This window comes from Coturnix japonica, chromosome 19 (genome assembly GCF_001577835.2).
Source record: "Coturnix japonica isolate 7356 chromosome 19, Coturnix japonica 2.1, whole genome shotgun sequence".
Taxonomy (NCBI): Eukaryota; Metazoa; Chordata; class Aves; order Galliformes; family Phasianidae; genus Coturnix; species Coturnix japonica.
Genome location: NC_029534.1, coordinates 8,703,034 through 8,724,393, shown reverse-complemented (window position 1 = coordinate 8,724,393; position 21,360 = coordinate 8,703,034). Strand labels below are relative to the sequence as shown.

The 21,360-nt window shown below is 39.5% G+C and overlaps 1 protein-coding gene across 2 annotated transcripts in view; it reads left to right on the top strand.

Annotated features, from left to right (window-relative positions):
* Positions 1 to 21,360, top strand: part of SMTNL2 (smoothelin like 2) — a 25,648-nt gene extending 4,288 nt beyond the window's left edge. The window contains exons 2-9 of one of the 2 annotated variants that reach the window (XM_015881122.2): positions 5,764 to 5,851; positions 6,548 to 6,787; positions 7,479 to 7,508; positions 8,790 to 8,853; positions 10,144 to 10,314; positions 10,846 to 10,963; positions 12,258 to 12,409; positions 18,437 to 21,360. In XM_015881122.2, coding sequence (XP_015736608.1) covers positions 5,764 to 5,851; positions 6,548 to 6,787; positions 7,479 to 7,508; positions 8,790 to 8,853; positions 10,144 to 10,314; positions 10,846 to 10,963; positions 12,258 to 12,409; positions 18,437 to 18,563 — 990 coding nt within the window. In that variant the 3' untranslated portion in view covers positions 18,564 to 21,360. The remainder of the gene's footprint in view (positions 1 to 5,763; positions 5,852 to 6,547; positions 6,788 to 7,478; positions 7,509 to 8,789; positions 8,854 to 10,143; positions 10,315 to 10,845; positions 10,964 to 12,257; positions 12,410 to 18,436) is intronic. The other variant, XM_015881123.2, reaches the window with a different exon arrangement.

The following is a 21,360-nucleotide window of genomic DNA, read 5'->3' as shown; positions in this document are numbered from 1 at the left end:
TCTGTGATGTCATTCTCAGCAGCTAGCTTTGCATATCTTATGTGAAAAATGGGGAGAACAGCACAGAGCTAGAGGTACCAGTACTGTTAGCAGGTAAAATAGAATTTGCCAGTTGCAGTCAGTGTTTGTTTGTGGTGTTGGGAAGGGTTTATCTGTTGGATACAATGGCTGCTGAAATCTAAGGTTAGAGTGTCCTCTAACCTTTTTAGATTTTAGTGAATGAGAGGTGTCCCCCTATTTCTTCCTGATGCTTAGTTTTTTATTTTTTTAAATGTGAAAATTGTGGCAGAGCTCTGAAAAGTTCTGATCAAATCTGAAGCTTGGAGGGTGTACCTATGAAATTCATTTTCCATCAGCTCCAGATAATCTTGACTGATAAAGGAAGCAGGAGAATTACAGTTGCTTGGGTCCAGCTCATTTGAAGACACTAGGTTGTTGAGTTGCAGTCTCATGTAAATATCTGTGATTAAAAGGTCTATGTACATGTCAGCCCAAATTCTTATCAGGCTGGATCTAGATCAGTTTGGTTTATAGATAGATAAAGAGAGATGGTACGTTTCCACTTTTTTTCTAATCAAGTGTTCCTACCCTGCCTGAATTTAAGCCTCCTCTGTCCATTTACTCTCACCTTGAATCAGGCTAGTGAACTGCATTGTGAGTCAGTAAGAATTAGTCAGTGCTTCCTTAGTAGCCTTATCTCTTTTCATGGTGTGACCTCTGCAGAAGCTGTATACATGGATTATGGGATTTATTTCTGTGAGCTCCAAAGTCTGGAAAAGTTTGAGATTAAAGATGGTAACTTGAATTTGTTCCTTACCCATGATGAGTCTGTTATGTAAACAGTCTGCTGATTTCCAAGGATTGAAATGCCTGATGAGGAGACTTCAGTTGGCAACTTCCCTCAAAGCTGAGGAAATATCATTTAATTCCAAAAGCTGACGGTGTTGAAACTAGAAAAACTATGTTCTTTGCCTTCAAAAACATGCTGTCTGTTGATTGTCCTTGACTGAATTGTCTTTCCCTTCTTTTTCTTCTTCCTTCAGTCAAGGCAGGATGCTGAATAAGCTGCAGAGTAAAGAGATAAATATATGAGTAATGAAAATGCAGCTCTGTAACATATCGAAGGTTGGGGAGAATTTTAAAAGTTGCAGAACGGGGAAAGAAAATTCCAGGAGTTGTGTCTGCCTTCTGCTGCTTTTTTCAGTGTGGGAAGCAGATTAACACACCACTGTCAGTGGTATCTGTAGCTTTTGTGAACAACCACAATATCTTTTTGTTGTATTCTGTACAATCGTGTTACATGACAATAACTTTCTGTGCCTCTGTCTCCCTTTCTTTTCATGCTGCAGTCTTTATTTTGCAGAGACTGATCACTGTCTTCCTGCTGTCGATATGCACATTGCCTGGTGCAATACAAACAAAGCTAAGTAAGAGCTGCATTCAAGTGTTTTTCAAATAATTATTGAATGATAAACTGCAGTAGCTCTGAGACTGAGGCAAATTGGCATTATGCTGTTAGGAGAACCTTATTTTCAGCAAGAAGACTGCTATCACTGAGGTAAAATCAATCCCAGACCAATTAATGCACAAAACTGAGGAGGTGGTGGCAGAAGTTATGGGAGCTAGCTTCTCTGATACCTGTACAGGGTTAAGATCATGTAATCAAATGTCTTGTGCTTTTGTCCAGATAAAGACAGGTGAGGTCTGTCTGTAGTCCTTCAGGTGCTCTCTGTGCTCACAGTAAGTCTTGGTGAGGGGCATGTGTCAGGGCTTAGGGTTCAAGTTTGCTGTGTTTAATTCAGTCTAGCTACAGTCTGTTGCTGCTTCAACACATGGACATATTGATATCATATATATGGTTGCTTGCTTCCACTGCAATCTAATAATGTAACTGTGAGGAAACGGGATCTCATGGAAAACTAGTGGGTTTTTATAACAAAAGGGTTTATTCTTTTATTTGATTTCTGAGCTGGTGCAACTTGCTCTGTGGTTGCACAGTTTGGTAGATCTGATACAAGGGAAGCGGAGGAAAAAGGAGGCCTGGAATTGGAGAGAGGCTCTGTATTTTAGCAGTAATGCTCAGGAAATAAAATGAGGAAGTGCACCCGCAATCTTGGCAGAGCATAGGTCAAGGTCTTCAACTGGGAGCATAGAGGAGAATACTACCTGCATTCCTCATCCCTTCAACATCTTTCTGGGAACCTAAAGTCTCTTAATATTTTGTGGTTTCTGTGTTGCAACCTCATGTGACATCACTTGAGAGAGCGGATAGAAGTCCTCCAGCTTTACTGCTGACAGTAGCCTCTCAATATCACAGATGTGGGCCCCTGGCAGACAGCAAAACTCTCTGGAGAGACTGTCCAAATGGCAAATGATTTGGTGCCTTTCAGCAAGAAGTCCCTGATTATTAACGCCATTTCCCACCCTTTGGTGTCACTGGTTCTAATAAGGATGCTTGGTTGGACCAAATTAAGTTGGTTGTTCCTTCTTGGCTGTTGACCACTATCCATGCCTCCTCCTTTTTCCAACCTCAGAGGCTCATATTTGTTGTGTAGGGGCACCATGGGAGCAGGGGGAAAACTTCTGTAAGCAGAAATTAAGGACTGGTCCTCCTTTTCTTGTTAGTGTTATTGCAGTATGTCTCTTCAAGGTTGGAAGCTATTTTAGTTTAGTTTCTTTCCCTTTCAAAGACTTAAGGGCTGCTGGTCAGCTTGTGTCACTTCGCAATACCACCCTTCAATCTCTCTCTGATTCCTGGATACTACATTGCCTGGTGATTTCCTCTCACAACCTGGCCACTTGCTCAGAAAGTTCATTGAGCTGGGCATGCTTGCAGCCATGATACCCACCCTCAGCCCCTAGGGGGACTTCCAGAGTCTAGAATTCTCCATGGTCAAAGATAAGGGCATCTCTAATGCTCCTTGGGAGGTCTGCTTGGGAAACGTGTGGCTGGTCTAGGTTTCTGCCTCAGCCTGTTACAATGGGCAATGGCCATATTGGTTTCAATAGAAGGCTCTTCCCTGCTTCTCCCTGATGAGAAGAAAGCAGGCTGCTTTTTGCCCTCACTGTGTGCCCTCCATAATTTGATACTCTTTCCCTAGAATGTTTCATCAACCGCACAATTGATTTCCCATGTGTTTTGTGTTGGTTTTTGTTTGTTTTTAATGTGTGATGAAAACAGGTGATATCTAGCTTATAGCTCCACATATGTCATGAGGAAATGCCTGAAGGTTTATCTGCAGTAAGAGAATGACAGAATAATCACATAAACAGGTAAGAAGATGTAGAACACAGCACTGTATGAAACTGCTTACAAGCATGGTACACAGTATTCCGGTCTACCAGTTGCCTATGCAGCTATTAAGCCAAACAAAAAAAAAGTGTGCATTTATGTGTTAGTTGTTAGCAACTGTGAATAACAGCAGTCAGTCTTTCTGGTATTTTGATGCCAGACTTTAATTTGTCTCTTTAACCTGGCCAAATACTGAGTACTGCTTTTGCAAAAATATCCGTTACAGATAGGTAATCATAGAATGGCCTGGGTTGAAAAGGATCACAATGCTCATCTAGTTACAAACCCCCTGCTGTGGGCAGGGTCGCCAACCACCAGACCAGGCTACCCAGAGCCACATCCAGCCTGGCCTTGAACGCCTGCAGGGACGGGGCATCCACAGCCTCTCTGGGCAGCCTGTTCCAGTGTGTCACCACCCTCTACATGAAGATTTTAAGGATGAATTTTAAAGCAGAATAATGGAGCTGTAGCTACGCGACTGAGTATTTATCCTTTGTTGAACGATTTGTTGCTGTTTGTAATCTCTTGCAGTCCTTCTGCTTGCCAGTAGTGATTATTAGAAAGGATGAGTTCTGGCCCTTTCTGATGAGCAAATCTCACACGCTGTTAGGAGCACAATCACTTAGAATCTTTCTGCAGTGTTTGTGGTTCAGCATGATGCCTTTGTGAACAAGGAGGACTAAAATTAAAACAAGCATGTTCTATTTTGATACTATCAGAAGAGTCTCTCTTCAGTGCTGACAGACTGCTGGAAGGACATCTGCAGAGAACCAGCCTGCTATGGGGAAAGCAACAGAGTGATTGCCCAGCTGGCTGGGATCACTTAGGAAGATCTAAACAAACATGAATTGGTATCTGGTGACCTTATGGCACTCAACAGTGCAGGAGTAACTGCATGAGACACAAAGACCTGGGGTATACAAGCAGACAGATTAAGTGCTCCAGAAGGCACCTTGCATTGTATACAGTAAAGCCATCTCAAACTCCTGTATTTGATAAAGGAAGTCTGGTCATTCTGTTTACTTATTATTCTCTTGAAATTCCCATAAGTGTCTTGTTGGAACGGTGGCATTCCAAAATTGCCTGAATCCTCATTTAGGTGATTTTTTTCTTTTCTTTGACTGTTCTGTTGTTGTTTTATTGTGATATAGTGTGAACACCTGCTGAGCCTACAAAGGTAGAGTTGTTTTCCATGCTGTCAATTTTTTAACCCAGGTTTGCATCAAAATAAGGTTTTCTGAAAAGTTCTACAGTTTTTCTTCAGAGATTACTCCATGTGAAAAAGCTTTTCTAATGCTGCTCAAGGCTGCTTCTTCAGGCTGTGGGGTCATTTATAGAATACTCCCATTAACTAACAATGTCTTTCTGCGCTAGTAGAATTGAGGAGTAAAGGTGGTGCAGTTCTCACTAATATCTAGCGGCCTTGATTGTCTTCCCTTGCACATCTCACCTTTCTCCATTTCCGAAGTATCAGTAATCTCTGTATGCAAAGTGCAGAGAGGTGACTGAGGAGCTGGCTTTTATGAAATTCCTGCTTTCAAGAGGTGCCTTAATGGAAGATATCCCATGAAAACCAGTGGAGCTAATGGTGTTTTTGCTTGTAAGAAAGTTTTAGATTCTGGACCACTGCTATTTTAAGTGCATATGAAACTATATTCGGGCATGAAAGAAAGTTTAATTGTCTTTCTAATGGAGCTAAAAGGCTCATTGTGATAAAACTTGCAGTTTTGTGTTTGGTTTTGGCTTGTTTTTAGAAAGCAGCATCTCTTGCAAATTTTAATAGTAAACAGACCAAACTTGGCTTGCTGTGTAACCTCCAGACCTTTATCTAGCAAAGCACAGAGTTGCATATGTAACTCCACCAAAATCACTGACTTAGAAAAAGGCAGGAGAAGTAAATTAAACCTCTTGTCTGAAAAATACTGAAAAAATCAAGGTTTTGTTTCCAGATATATGGTTAAGTAAATACCAGACACATTCACCTATCTTTTTTTCATATACAGATGGAAATTTTTGTCCTCTAAAGCATCTTAGATTTCCATGTGCTCCTAGTATGGCAGATGGCATTACTTTAACACCAGACCTCTCAGACTTTCTGATGAAATAAAAGAGGTAGAACAGGAAGATTTGATCTGGAGTTTCAAATCTCATGTTTCCCTTGTCTCTCAACTATTAGACAGGGTCTTCAGTTTATCATGATCACAATGGATACTGACAGCTTTTTCTAACTGAAGTGGAAGATCCCTTCTAGGTGTATGGGGCCTGTTGGGACAAGTATGTGAGGACTGATACATGTCCTGCATTGCCAGTGTTCAGTTTTCAAGTTCTGGCCTTTGGAATTAAATAATTTCTCCCATCCTGTATCACAACCACTAGTAAAGGAAGGCCTGTTCTTGGCTGGGGTTTCTGGATAATCTTCTAACTTCTGATGCTGTTGGCAATTTAGTTGTGTACATTTTCTGTTCTGACAGAGTGTAGACCTGGATGATCACCACAAACCTGAGGTCAGAAGAGTTTTTAGTTCTTCCATCATTGAAAATGGGCATCAGTCTTCATCAGGTAGGAACAGGACAAGAAATGAAGGATTACTTTAAAAAAAAACCAACCCGATTCTGGCAACCATAGATTGCTTTTGGATGTTGGAACCATTAAAATCTGAAATGGTTTCAGGATGGATTTTGTGCTGCAGCACAAAATTTACTAATTAGGAAATAATTCCTAATTATTTCCAATTATTTCCTAATTAGGAGTCTAACTTTTATAATAATAAAACGATAATAAGATCTGCTATTCTGGGTTCCATTATATATATTCTGGGTTCCATCTCAAAACATTTTGCAGATTACCAATCTATTTCAATAATCCTTCAGTGGGGGCAGTGCTTCTTTTCTATATTTTAGAGAAAACTGAGGCACCCAGCATTATGTGAAACTAAGAAAATAACAAGGACGCTGATTTCTAATCTGCATTGTGTGATTGGGTTGCACAGAGGAATAGGAGGAGCTTGCCAAATATAGGTACTAGTGAATTAAAAATCTGAAAAGGCTGTTCTTGCTGGGTGTCGTGTAGGACAGGTACCAGGACTGTACTTCAATTTCTGCAGAGCACTGCAAGTGATATAATGTCCCAGGGGAGAACTGGGCAGAATACTTCAATTGGCTTGTAAAATAAAGTTGTCACATGGAAATTTGTAATTTTTTTTTTACAAGTGTGCAAGTAGATTTATTTCATTTCTGCTTTTCTTTTATTCACCAGGTCAGGCAAAAGTCTCCCATGAACTGACTTCTTTTTACACGTCAGACTCTTCCCCTGAGGCCCATGCTCCTGCAATGACCTTACAGATGCCCCACCTTCCCGTTACTGCAGTAACCAAAATATCAGAGAAATTTTCAGGAGAAGCCATCCATTCTGCAGGAACAACTAATGCATCCACTGGCCTGCTCGGACAAAACCAGAGCAAAAATGAGATGGCACTGAAAACTTCCAATCAATCAGGTAAAATATAGGGATTTAAAAACAAACAAACAAACAAAACAAAACAAAAAAAAAACCCACTGTTTTCTGAAGCTCTGTTTCATTTCATTACTTCAAGTTACTTCAAGGAACTAGGGACATGGATATTGTCCTGTGACCTAGAGGTAATTACGTAACCTTGCTTCTATGGCTTTCCCTTCAATAATGGGACACTCTGATTTGTAATATTGTGGGTCCTAGTTGGAGGCTGAGTTTATAATGTCACATCTTCTGAGAATTTTTGTTGCCTAAAATTGAGTTCATAGCGCAACCTATTTTCTAGTACAGTTACTGAAGAAGTATTTTAAGAAGTGAGTATTTGCTAATGGGTTTAAAAATTGTTTGGAGGGAGGAATGACTGACAGCAGACTGACATGTAGACAGAGAGTTATTTCAGAATTTTATCTGTAAGTTAAATTTAAAATAAAAAAGCTGATGTCATTTGATTTATAGTCAGATATTTTGTCTTTAGGGAAAGACAAATTATCAAGTGTGTTTGGTGTAGGTGATGTCTGATCAGAAACTATATAGATAGATCGGATGGAGTTGCCAACAAAAAACAGATTCTTTGCAGGTTCATCTTTCAAATTTTATCTTATTCAAGCTAAGAATGTAGGAAAGCCTTCCTTTGTTGCTTTTTTTTTTTTCTTTTTTTTCTTTTTTTCTGTTTCAGTGAGAACAATGACTTCATCTGCCAGTGGAGGTGAGTGTTCCCACCAGTGTATCCTTATGCAAAGCATATTGAGAGGGATTCCATGTTCCATATCTGGGGGATTCAGATCTGAGCATCTAGTTCCATTTAATAGGTACATGACAGTATTAAAATCACAAACAAGACTGCATGCAGATTTCCTGGGTATCATGGATCCTTGTTCTAGTTTATTGGGCTTTCCATCAGTTCAAAGCAAGGGAGCACCTACCTGTACTTGCACAGTGGTGTACATGTGTACTGTTAGGCATTCTCTACAGTGGAAACAATAGGTGCCAGAAAAGTAGAACAGAATGCAGTTTTACTGGTGAATGTTTCAACTCATCAGGTAAAAAATGTGACTGAATGCAAGCTGATGGCAGCTGGAAGGTAGTGGGCCCAGGATTTTATAGCAAAATTTACCTCAGCAGAAGAAGAGTAAGTAGTCTGCATGTCTAAATGTGTAAAAAGACAAAATGCCCTTACCTAAATTCCCTAGACTGATTTGGACAGCAATGAGGTTGAATTGCTTCTAAGATGTCAGTCTTTCATCTTTGTCTATATAGGAAGCCTTCAATAAATGACTTCTGGCCTTGCACAAAACATTTTGGCTTTCGTGTGTTAGATCTGAACAAGTCACTTAATTATTCCACATTTGTGGTGCCTAGCCAGAGTCTAGTACTGGGCTCTAAGATGGAAAGCACATTAGATGAAACCACAAAAGAGAGAAGAGGAAGATACAAGGCTGGTTTTGAGCCACCTTTGAAGTCTGTTCTACTTTAAAATTAGAAAAGTTCCTAGTGTAAATTATGATCGGGTAATTTAAACTATGCTGTCAGTTGTGGTAGCCTTCCCAATATGGCTTAGGTATGTCAAAATGACTGTTGCAAGCTAAGCTGTAGGAAGCTTCTCTCCTTCCAGTGAAATATCCATGGCAGAATGCCCTCCTCTGAGGTCTGCACAAGGGCCTAGAAGTATCCAATGTTCCCGACACAGTTTTATCAAAAGCATTTTCTCACAGTCTTTTCTGGCCTGTTAACACAATCTTTGCTGCAGTACAACAGTGTTGCAGAGGGAATAAATCCCTGGGGAAAATCTCTCTGGCTTATTAATGGGACCTAGACAGAGGCCTGTTACTTCTTACAGTGGTGAGAAGCAGTGTATGACTGTCTTACCAGGAAATGATCTGAAAAAGTATGAGGAGAGAAGAGAAAAATGTTTCAATATTGTTGCATCCTAGGGTTTTTTATTGTTTTTTTGTTTTGTTTTGTTTTGTTTTGTTTTGTTTTTGTACAGTGAATGCCACATCTGTCTCTTCTGCAAGCTGTGAGGCAATTAGTGGAAACAAAACTGGCGAAAGGTAAGCATTTATCTTGATGTTTTGTTAGGCCACTGTGTTTTGTATATTCTTGATGAGGTATCCTGCTGAAAGGTGAGTCCCAGATGCTGTAATTTAAATGCATTAAAGGTTGTGAGCCTTCCTGTGAGATATGTGGAGCAGAGATGGGAAGGAAAGAGGGAAAGATAACAAAAACCAACAGTCACCTTTTTGCAGAGCAGCTTAAAGCAGACTTAATTGTGGATTTTACTTTTTTTTTAATTATTTTTTTATTTTTATTGTGCTACTAGCACTATACTACTCTGTGGTAGATTTTTGTTAGGGGGAGCGAGATCTCAGGCCCTTAGGAAACACTTTTAAAAATAGCCAGATGTGTCAGTTTCTGCTTTGGACTAACATTTTGAAACTCAGCAACTGACTACCATCAAACATCCATAGTTTGGCTAGACTAGAGTTTGGTTTGTAGATAAATGCATTGCAGAGTACAGAAGAGACTTACAGCCATCTTTACAAACAGACAAACAAACAAACAAAAGGCTACTACATACATTTTTTAAAAAACACAGTCACAGTTAGTATAATGTTACATGGTATAGCAATTACTACAGCCATGTCCAGGCACTCTTGGCACGCAAAATATCCATCAAGAAAAGAGGGAGAACAGCCAATGTAATCTTTTAAGTTGTGCTTGTGCGTACATTGAAAATCATCCAGATTTTGACTAACACATTCTTCTGTGTTAGTTCCAACATTTGATATAGCAAGCACCTTGCAGATTTTGCTGTCAGGAGATCTGGCCTTAATCAAATTTTCAAGGTTGGAGTCAGTGAAACAACACTGATGTGCTAAGGATTCTGTGTATTAACTAAAATTTTCGAAGCTTCTTTCTGAAATACTGTTCAAGTTTATTTTTAAAATGTGTTAAAAGTTTATTTTTAAAATTAAATCCTCTGGGAAACCAAGAGTTGCAAGTTAAAGGGATTTAGTATTTCTGTGTGTCCACAACTTTTGCTTTAGTTTGTTTCGTTAAAGGTATTGCTGTTCTTCTAATCAGGGCTGTAAAGCCTTTGTGGCTTGGCTAACTGTCTCATTCCTAAAAGTACCTTAGAACCTTCTGAATTTGAGTGCTGTTGTCTATTAGTAAAACTTTAACCTTCACTTAAATTGCTTTTGACTCATTCACATCCACTTGAAATTGCTGTTTTGATGGGCATTATTGGGTATTTATGGTATTTATGCTGACTGCTGGCACTGCAGAGTGCTACTTTTTTTTTTTTTTTTTTTTAACCACATCCTTTAATTTTTCTTTAGTGCAACTGACAGTTATTGTGGTGTGACACCCAAGCCTCACTCCTCTCCTCCTACTGTACATCGTCAAGTTGAAAGAAGGCGAGAACTTGTGCGGTCTCAGACACTTCCACGAACTACAGGACCACAGGCCAGGAAAGCACTTTTTGAGAAATTCGAGCAAGACAGTGGAAAGTATGTCACTTTCTTACATCTCCAGAATGGATCTCTTTATGGGAAACTAATTTGATAATCGTTGCTAGCAGAGGACAAGTGTGTAGACTTTTGAGCTTGGGGAGCTATAAGGTAATGTATAGATTTGCTGCCATCACAAATTGAGCCCTGGAAATTTACAGGTACAGATTTCTATCTCTGAAGTTGTTTAGCTGAAGAAGCTAATGACTTTTATTGGGAAAGATTGTTGTGAAAGATGTCTTCTCTGTAATTAAAATCAGAGACTGACAACCTTCTGTTGTCATTTGTTAAGGAAGAAAAACAAGGACTACTCTTTTATGCATCATGATAAGGGCATGATTTAAACAGAAGAGCACTCAAAATCCTGGCTTTGGTGAAATGAAAATCAGTTTTTCTAGCAGAACCAGTAGGTTGAAGTTTTAGCCACATGTTTCTCAGATATCACCTGAGCAAAGTTGCATATATGTTGCTGACAAATAGGTTTAAGTTATTCTAGAATGTAATTTAATCTGGTCTCTGTTGATTTTTCAGAGGAAGAGGGCAATCCAGAGCTAAACTGAAGAGATCGCAGAGTTTTGGTGTTGCCAGCGCTAGCAGCATTAAACAAATTTTGCTAGACTGGTGTCGCTCAAAAACCATAGGATACAAGGTGAAGACATTTGCACTTCTATCACTCTTTTTCAGAAGAAGCTACTAAAAAACTGAATGTAAAAAGTGCTAGACAGTGAGTTAACTTCCCCCAGGGTCAGTGTTCTGAGATCATGTAACATGCTGTATGGGCAATACTTCAGGACAGTCATTGCATGAATGAGATTTTGTATATCTCTCAAAGCACTGAAACATTTGGTCTGAAAGCTGACATTTTTGTGGATACATATTTGGACTTCGCTATACACACACGTTTTTCTTAGATGCAGACTTTTTTTGCATTCTCATCACATTAAGTCTGATTAGTATTTCTCCAGTATGTTATACCTGTCTCACTTTGACTACACAGAAAACCAAATTATTCTCTTTTGATTTTTAGATAAGAGAATTTATATTAAATATTTGGGATCGAATCACAGCATATTAGTAAGCAAGATTTTGTAAGACAACATCACAATAGATATGAGAATTCAGTTGCTGAAATTTCATTAATTTTACCTGGCCCTAAGCCATAATTCCCAAAGCAGTTTCAAGGGGAAAGAGAAAAAATTTCCAGTTTGTTTTTTTTTTTCCCCCCAGTAATGCATGTTTTTTCAGCTCTTTTAAAATGTGCTATATCACAGTATTCTTCAGCAGAGCTAGTGAATATGACTGTTAGTTGTTTAAGAGGAGAGTTGGGGTTAAAATTTTATATGATGGGAAAGCAACACTAGCAGAGAACCTAAGTATTATTTTGTTTCATTTTGGCAGTTGAAAATAACAATAAGCGTTAGTTCTAATAATCAGGGTCTGCAGTAGGCCTAATTCTTCCTGTATTTTTACTAATCTGTGTAATAAACAAGCAATGAATTAGGCCTTACTGAGCACAAAGTAAGCAGGTCTTTATCCAGTATTACTTATTTTCACAAGGTGAACAATTCTTCAATTATAAATACTTCATAGGCATAAGCATTGCTCTCACTGTACATAGACACTGATCTGGTACATTGGGCCTGCTCCAGAGCTCACTAAGTTTCACAAGATTCTTCACAGTATGCTAGTAGGTTTTAGGATCAGGGACATTGAGTGTGTGTTTGCTTTGTATTTGGGCATGTCAGGCAAGAGGCTTTCATTACTAAGCATGCCCTTTCTTCTCAGAATACAATTCATGTATTAGATATGTACAGAGGGGAAGAAAAACACAAAGCCTGTACTCGAGTCAGTGGGAGAGCAGGACAGAAAAGTGCAGTGAGCAAAAGCAACTGCTCTTTCCTGTTCTCCAGCGCTGTGTTAATGTGTGTTTTTCATCACAACAGCACATTGATCTTCAGAACTTCTCCTCAAGCTGGAATGATGGGATGGCATTCTGTGCTCTTGTACATTCTTTCTTTCCTGAGTCTTTTGATTATAATAAGCTTGATCCAACTAACCGCAAGCAGAACTTTGAGCTGGCTTTCACCATGGCTGAGTGAGTATCACCTTAAATCTCTGTGAAGTGCTTCCAGTTCAAGTTGCATGAAGTTGGACAGCAGTGAAGAGTTTAATCATTCTTTCCATAAATCCTGCATCACTAGCTTAAGTATGATGTGCTAAAAAATAAAGCTCTGCACAAAGAATGCACAGAACAGCAATCTAAGATCAAATGTGGTTTTGCCAGGCACAGTGTAGTTGACCAGAGTCCCATGTTCCGATCTTTCACAGTCTCTGGGTGGTACTTCAATTCTTCTTTTTCACTTCTGTGATCCTAGAAGCAATGCTAGAACATGTGACTGCTGCAGCCTCTGATAGCAGTAGGTTTCACCCACTGCATTTTACCACAGATGATATTGCTAATGGGACTAGTACTGCACAAAGTCATCAGTTTCAAAAACTCTGTGGAGTCCTTAATTCTGCTGCTGCTCATTGTTTCCTGTTTTGTCCTTACATTTGCAGTATGCATTACTGTTTTGTTTTTTTTTTTCAGTATGTCATATGAGCGTAAGTGCAGTCACTGGATTTCAGTTGTGCTCTATAAAGATGTAAAAATTCACAGCTTTCACTTGTACTTCAAGATGCCTCATCTGCCGTGCATGCTTGCCTTCCAAGATTTGGTCGTGTGTACCAATAAGAACTGCTTTACAATAGGATACTGCTTTTAAAGGAAAATAGCCCTGGCAAATATATTTTACTGACAGAACATTATTTCTCAGGTCATGTAAATGACTATCTGGAAAGTTCCTAAACCTTACAAATTTGTATTTGTCGCCTCCTGATCTGGCAACAAATCAAGGCTGCTGAGTGAAAGTACCGTGCCTCCGTGCACGGGGAAGACGGGACTCACACACAGTGTGTAACACCAAAAGTCCAAATTTAATGCTGCACCACAAACCCTATATACTGGTACATGTGACCGCCCCTGTCAGATACTCGTGACCTCCCTGACTCCACCCCTGATGCACTCAGGCGTCACCTACCCAACACCCAACGGTATTTTCTGGGACTTACACAAGACAAAACCCAGAATGAACATAGCCCAGCCCATTAGAAACACAAAATAAACACAGATTGCATGACAGAAGTAATTGTTAACAACCTACTGGATGGCTGTATGTTGGCAATTGAGACTTTCATTCTTCTGTCTTGAATGATCTATGTTGAGTTGTCTGAATGTTTCCAGAAAAAGGAAGATGATTAAGGTGTAGATTAAGGTGCATTTTAGACATTTACTGTCTCTGTTGTGGTTTTACGTTGCGATGGGTGTGCAGTATGACTTCTGTGTCCTTGCATTTCTTAATTGAGCAGTTTAGTTTCTCTGTTAGCTTCTCTGTGGCCAAGGAATGCAGAATCGGATGCTGAGTAGAAGCCACATTTGGGTGTATCTTACATTGATGTTTGCTTAGGTCTGCAAAAGACTATTAACAGGGAGGAAATCTGTTCAATTATCAGGCTGTCACTTCATTTATCATGTATCTTAATTTTTGTATGGGTTTTAATATCAATGACAGTTAATCTTTCACATGGACTAGCATTAACAAATTCTACTTATGCAGAATTACAGAGGTATGCATCTGCGGAAAATGGTGCTCAGAGAAATTCAGTTCATCTTAGTGAATGTATTTGAATAGTATGTAATAGAAAGTAATACAAATAAGTGCAAATTACTCCTCAGTTTGCAGTGAAGATTTATTCTGTATCTCTTATGTATCGCTTAGGGAAATAATTATTCTGGTGATAACTAGCATCAAAATGTTATGTATATGATGGATTATTGATTGGGGCACTGCAGTACTCTTCTGACCACATGAAGTGGAGACTAACTTTTCATTAAGGTCAGAATTGATCTGACTGTGTAATCAACTGCAAAGATAGATAGGTTCCCACAGATGTTTCTTTTGCTACAGATCAGTGTGTACCAGTTAAGATGGCATTTCCTCTCTCCCCTTCTGAAAGTAACAGGAACAAAGCTTTGGCTTTTCAGCATTGTCAGGACCATGTATACCATTATGAAAGAGCAGATGTTGTGATGGAGAGAAACAGAAACTGCAGTACTAGTGAAAACCCTGTGTCTTATCTCTTTATTGTTCTGCAACATATTCAAAGTTAACAGGTCTAAAGTGCATTATAAAGTGACTTCTTTCCAGTTTTCATAAAAGATGAATTGCAAGCATGGGAAGTTAATTTATAAAGAGTAAGAGAGAGGAAAACAGTGCTATAGTGGATGTAAAACTTACATTTCTAGAAATGTGAAGAATTCTGTTGTGTGGTTCTCTGTTTAGGCAAACAACTGCAGATCATCTGAACTGGATGAGGGTCAACAAACCGGATGAGGTTCAACAAAAGCAAGTGTAGAGTCTTACATCTAGGGAGGAAGAATTACATGCACCAGTATAGGCTGGGGGATGACCTGCTGGAGAGGAGCTCTGCTGAGAGGGAACTGGGCGTCCTGGTGGACGACAGGTTGGCCATGAGCAGCAGTGTGCCCTTGTGGCCAAAAAGGCCAGTGGCATCCTGGGGTGCATTAAAAAGAGCGTGTCCAGCAAGTCGAGGGAGGTGATCCTCCCCCTCTACTCTGCCCTGGTGAGGCCTCATGTGGAGCATTGTGTCCAGTTCTGGGCTTCTCAGTACAAAAAAGACAAGGATCTCTTGGAAAGAGTTCAGCGAAGGGCAACAAAGATGGTGAAGGGACTGGAGCATCTCCCCTGTGAAGAAAGACTGAGTGAGCTGGGTCTGTTTAGCCTTGAGAAAAGACGACTGAGAGTGGATCTAATCCAGGTTTATAAATATCTGAGGTGTGGGGGCCATAGTGGTGAGGCCGGTCTCTTTTCAGTGGTACATGGGGACAGGACAAGGGGAAATGGACATCAGCTGGAACATAGGAAGTTCCACACGAATGTGCGTAAGAACTTCTTTACAGCGAGGGTGACGGAGCACTGGAACAGGCTGCACAGGGGGGTTGTGGAGTCTCCTTCTCTGGAGGTATTCAAGTCCCGCTTAGACGCCAAGCTGTGCAACCTGGTGTAGGGAACCTGCTTTGGCAGGGGGGTTGGACTCGATGATCTCTAGAGGTCCCTTCCAACCACTACAATTCTGTGATTCTGTGATCTTAGCATTTCAGTGTAATTGTGCAATTTAACGCTGCAATTGTTATAACAAAAACATGTCATTTAAATTGGAAAAATGTAGTTGCAGTTACTTCAAGTCAGCCTTAGCTAAACTTGAGAAAACAGGCTAATGAGTTAAGCACCTACTGCTCCATTCTACTTCTCTCTGATTTTTATTTATTTATTTTTTTTTAATTTACTGGGGGAGAAAAGGTTGTTTGTGGGGTTTTTGATTGTTTTAATGTTTTGGGTTTTTTTTTTTCCATTTTGCTTTTCAAGTAATTAAGACGTCTTAATGGATTTGTCAATCATAAGAAAGAAAATTGCGTTAATAGAGCACAATGCATCCAACTTTTACCGCTAGTCCACTGGAACTGGACATCCAACTTGTAGCTTCTTTGCCAATCCCACTTGCCTGAAACCTGATTTGAATCTCGGGCATTTTAATATATGAAACATCTCTAGGGAAACCTGTAACCCTTGAATAGGAAGGAGCAAGCAAATTAACTTTTGGAATTGAGTTTAGTGATAGGGTTAATAGAATCATAAAATGGCTCAAGTTGCAAGAGACCTTAAAGATCATCTAGTTCCACTTCCCCCTGCCATAAGAAGGAATGCCAGCTATGAGATCAGTCTGCTTACAGCCCTACCAACCTGACCTTGAATGCCTACAGGGATGGGGCATCCACAGCTTCTATAGACAGCCTGTTCCAGTCACTCACCACCCTGTAACTAAAAAATTTCCTCCTAATATCTTACATAAATCTCCCTTCTCTTAGTTTAGAACCATTCTACCTCCTTCTATCACTATCTGTCCAAGTAAAACAGTGCTCTCTTTTTTACAAGCCCTCTTTAAGTACCGGAAAGCTGCAGTGTGGTCTCCTCAGAGTCTTCTCCAGACTGAACAACATCAGCTCCATCAGCTTTTCTTCATAGGTGAGACGCTTTAGCTCTCTGATAATCTTGGTGGCCTCCTTGAATCCCCTCCAACAGCTCCACATATTTCTTGTGCTTGAACATGGTACTTCAGATGGGCAATGTAGAGGAGGACAATTGCATCCTTTGCACTGCTGGCTTCTTTCTGAGGCATCCAGGATATAGTTGACCTTCCGGGCTGCAAGTGCACACAGCTGGCTCACGTTGAGCTTTTCATCCATCAGAATCCCCAAGTCCTTCTCTTCATGGCTGCTCCTAATGAGCTCTTCTCCCAGTCTGCACTCATATCTGGGATTGCCCCAGACAAAGTGCAGCACCTTGCACTTCGAATTGTTCAACCTCATTTGGTTCATGTTGGCCCATGTCTCAAGCTTGTCCAGGTCCTTCTGGATGGCATTCATTCCCTCTGTTGAATCAACTACATTGCAGAAGTCAAGGTAAATGACATAAGTTGCTCTTCCCTTGTCAACTGATGCAGTCACTCCATCACAAAATACCACCAGGTTAGATACAATTTGCCCTTTGTGGAACCATTTGCCTCTAATTGTGTGTTGCTTTGGTTGAGCAAGAATGAAGGTTGAATTCAGTATAAGTAGAGTTTGGTCAAGGTTGATAACTTCTCATCCTTAACCTGATAACTGCCTTTTTGTAAAATGGACTCTTCTAATACTCTCAATCATACTGTCCTTTTTGAAGCAGCAATTAATGGTTGTTAAAATTGTCGTGAGTGGGAATGTCTCAGCTGTTTCATTGTTTTGTTTAACAGCAAAAGGAAAAGCCAGCTTTCCTGACCTTGTATCAACATGTTTTTTTCTTGCTGTTTTGCTTGCTTGTGTAATAGTAAGACCACTCCATGTGTTATGCATCTGGGTTCAATGTGCTCTTTTCAGATACCGATGGGATGTGGGAATACATTGCAGCAGCTTCCTGCAAGTTCTGATACAGCTCCAAACACTGTTACCACCATGCTGAAGCTGTGGGGCTCTTCCAGATTTGAAACTCCTAGCATAATATTGGCTGTCCAATGTACACCTGGCAAATGATTTACATGATTTGGGAATCAGAGTTTTTTACATACATATGCACACACAAATTTTCTCACACATCACTGAGTTAAAAATGACACTACAGCATTTTCAGTTGGTTACTCTATACACTGTATATAGCTCTCAAAGATGAAGTATGCTTTTACCTTGATTTCTATCTAACGATAAGTATAGGGAAAATTCAAGAACAAATTGAGACATAGGGTAAGAAATATCTACAGAAATTACTTACTTCTCCTTAGCTGAGAAAGCCTCTAAACTGTTCTCTTATTGACAGAAAAGGCTCCTTTCTCAATTACTGCTGTTAACCTTAATGTGAGCTCAGGAGCCCAAATGCCTAACCTTTCTAGGTTAAACAAAATCTTTGAGATTTTTAATCCTAGGCTTCAGCAAATCTTTCTTTTTCTTCGCATTGTTCCAGTTCTGTTAGACTTGTGCTCTCCAACATGATGGTCATCTCAGATTGTTGCCCAAGATGCTCATGTAGGGGTAGGGGAAAGAGAACAGAAAGAACCTACAGCCACTTTGGTTTTTAATGAGCACCTCTGATCTCTTCTCGTGTTTGTTCATTCTTTAGAAGTTTTCTACTTAATGAGCAGAAAAACTCATAATTTGCAAACTCATTTTGCCCTGTTTACTAAGACTTGGGCGGAGGAATGAGATTGTATTACGTGGCACAGAAACATGGGACAATGACCCTGCAGATCACAGTATAGAGGAAAAGCAGGAAAGAACAAGTATTTTCCATGATCACAAAAATAGCGGTCTCCAAAATTTGACCTCAGACTGACCATTTCACTGTTGCCTATAAATCACCAGATTTCTTATATGCCTCAGTGGTGCTCAACTCAGAGCAGCAAATGAATCTTGGAAGTAGTTACAGTCTTTGGCTTTAACTCTTGATTGGATAAATCTGTTTTATTATTACTACAGGAAAATGGCTCACTGTGATCGTCTGATAGAAGTGGATGACATGATGATGATGGGCCACAAGCCAGATCCCATGTGTGTCTTCACCTATGTCCAATCTCTGTACAATCATCTACGACATTTCGAATAAAACCATTGCCACCTGTCCAGCCAGAAGGATCAAGTACATTATCCTAATGGGAAGGAAGACTGACATTTTGCAAATAGAACACTGTTAGTTTTGGCAAGCATGTGGACAGTAAAAAGCATTCAATTGCATTTGCTGACTGAAGTGTTGCTGAGCAGTGTTTATGTATTTTTGGTGCTAATAGTTGGTTGAATTTTTAATATTCTTTTAAAGATTACAGGAAACTAAATCTCAGCTCTCATCTCTGTTAGAATCACAGAATGTCTTGGATTGGAATGGACATTAAAGCTCATCCAGTTCTATTCCACTGCTGTGGGTAGGACTGCCACCCACTAGATCATGCTGCTCAAAGCTCCATCCAGCCTGGCCTTGGATGCTTCCAGGAATGGGGCATCAACAACTTATCTGGGCAACCAGTACCAGTACCTCGCTGTCTTCATGGTAGACAATGTCTGCCTAGTATCTAATCTAAAACTCTACCATTATTTAGTAGGGTCACTCCATGTCCTGTTGCTACATTACTGGGCTAAAGACAGTCTTATACACTGACGAGTAATTCTATGATGTTCCCTCTTAAAAATACAGGTAAAACTCTAGGAGGCAGCAAGAGTTTTTCCACTTCTTTGCTCAGCATACCAGAGAAGTCATAGCAGACAGACGAGAAAAATCCTGTTTAACAAATTTAGCAATATTGCCCCTCCACCATCCCCATCCCACTTCAGCAAACATGCGTACACGCGCACGTGTTCATGTTAAATAGGCACTGTTCTAAACTCTGGAGAGCAGTGGTCCAGCAGGGACAGGAACGAAGCCTTTACAACTTGTTCAGTCCTTATATTGTCACTAATGTGGCCAGGAAGTGTTCCAAAAAAAGAAGTGTGAAAGATGTGGGAATTCTAAAATGTCTTGGGCTAGTATCTGGTTTCAATTAAATTTATGTTAAATCAACAATGTCTCCATTAACTAGGGTTGGTTACACCAGAATTGCTTGACAAAAAGTTCACGGTTTATCTTTTTTGATTTTCTGTTCACTAAAATAACATAGCTTTGTTTTCACATTGAACATTGTAAATGAAAACACCAAGCATGCATATCTTTTTTTTTTTTTTTCCCCTAAGGCCTTTCAACTTATTTCTTTCCTAAGAATCGTCTATATAAAGTAAAAACTACCAGCCACAAGCCCTCTACTCATGTTAGAGAATGGGTTTTTAACCTGCGTTTATTTGTGCTCTTTGTAGATAGTGATAAAGGTGACTTTGGCTCTGTGCTGATGACCCTTTATAATAAGACATATCAAATGTTCTTTAGAATTACTGCTTCTCTATAGAAGGATTTTATTTTACCCTTCCTTTCTAGTGAAGTTTACTTAGGAAACCGTGAATGAAGCAACCACTTTATCAGAAAAAGTTTGAAAAGAAAAAAGCATGCAAAGGTAGAGCATAAGCTAAGTGCTGAAGAGCTGGGTCGCCAGTATCTATCTGTTCAAAGTGTGCCTAGCCTGTTTCTACAACATGTTTGAAACAGCTTGAAAGCGTGTTTTAAATGCGCATCTTAATATGTATCTGAAAGACATATGATCAAACTAGCAGTAATCCCAGGTACTGCTCATACGGGTTTAGTGCAAGTGAAGAGAGGTCAGGCAGGATATTTGTGTCTGCAATTGTCTTTGGTTTTTAACTTTTTTTGAACAGTTATGATGAGTGTGTATCTGTTGTTCCAACAAGCGCTCTATAAAAATGAACAAATTGTAGTTGTGTTTTGGAGAAGTGATCAGATTAGGTACAATGAGAAATTAGTCTGCAGGAGGTATGTGATGTGCCTATTTCCATTTTCATAGCAGAATACTTTTTGTTAACTAGCAGAGCCAAGTTCCACTGCAGCTATATTACTGGCAGTAGCAGCTTTATACATTTAACTTGTTCACAGTCCCAGGTTCTGTGTGACTTGAGTGCCAAAGACATGGTTAAGTGTCCGGCCAATTTTGGTCTCGTAGGAAATAATTACAAAAAAAGGAAGTTCTAGGCAGAAGTTTTGCCAATGCACTAAGGGGAATTAGCATTTTTGCTACAGTTTAGCTTGTTCACATCTACCCAAAAACTTCTTGCACAGTTTCCAAAATTCCTCTCAATTTAAAGAGACGATCGTAAAGATATCTTGTGAGCTGGGGAGTGGAAGACTGTAAGCTGGTTCTAACTCCTGATGGTTTGTATATAAGGACATGATAGAAAAGATATTATTGTCTAGTTATAGAAAAGTACAGTGCAATAAAATGCATTAAGAGAATGCCCGATGCCTGGATGAGATTGTATGATTAAATGTAATAATGTATGTAAAGTATGCCCCCGGTGGTTTTTTATGGTTTTTAGTTAAAAGTAATACAGTGTGTATGAATATGATGGTAAATGTATTTAACATGAATGACAAAAGACCAATATATTAAGTCATCACATTGTATTTTACACAGATGGAGTGTGTCTTGGATTTTTTTTTTATACAGTTTCTGCACTGTATCTAAAATTTAGTGCTATCTCAGATAGTTTATTGGCATCTTTATCCTACTTTTAAAGGCTAGATCAATTTGTTCTGCATCAGATTTTCAAAATAATCCTAGCAGAGCCATTACCTACTGTTTAGGTGATTATATTTTTCCTTGTTGTTCAAAACTTTCAAAACCCAAACAATTTCAGCCTTTAAACACATTTTGTTCTCTTTAGTCATTGCTTTTGTTTACAAGCCATTTCTGAGCAGTTTTGCTTAGAACATAGCTCTGAAATAAACTATGTGCTGGAGGTTTACCCTA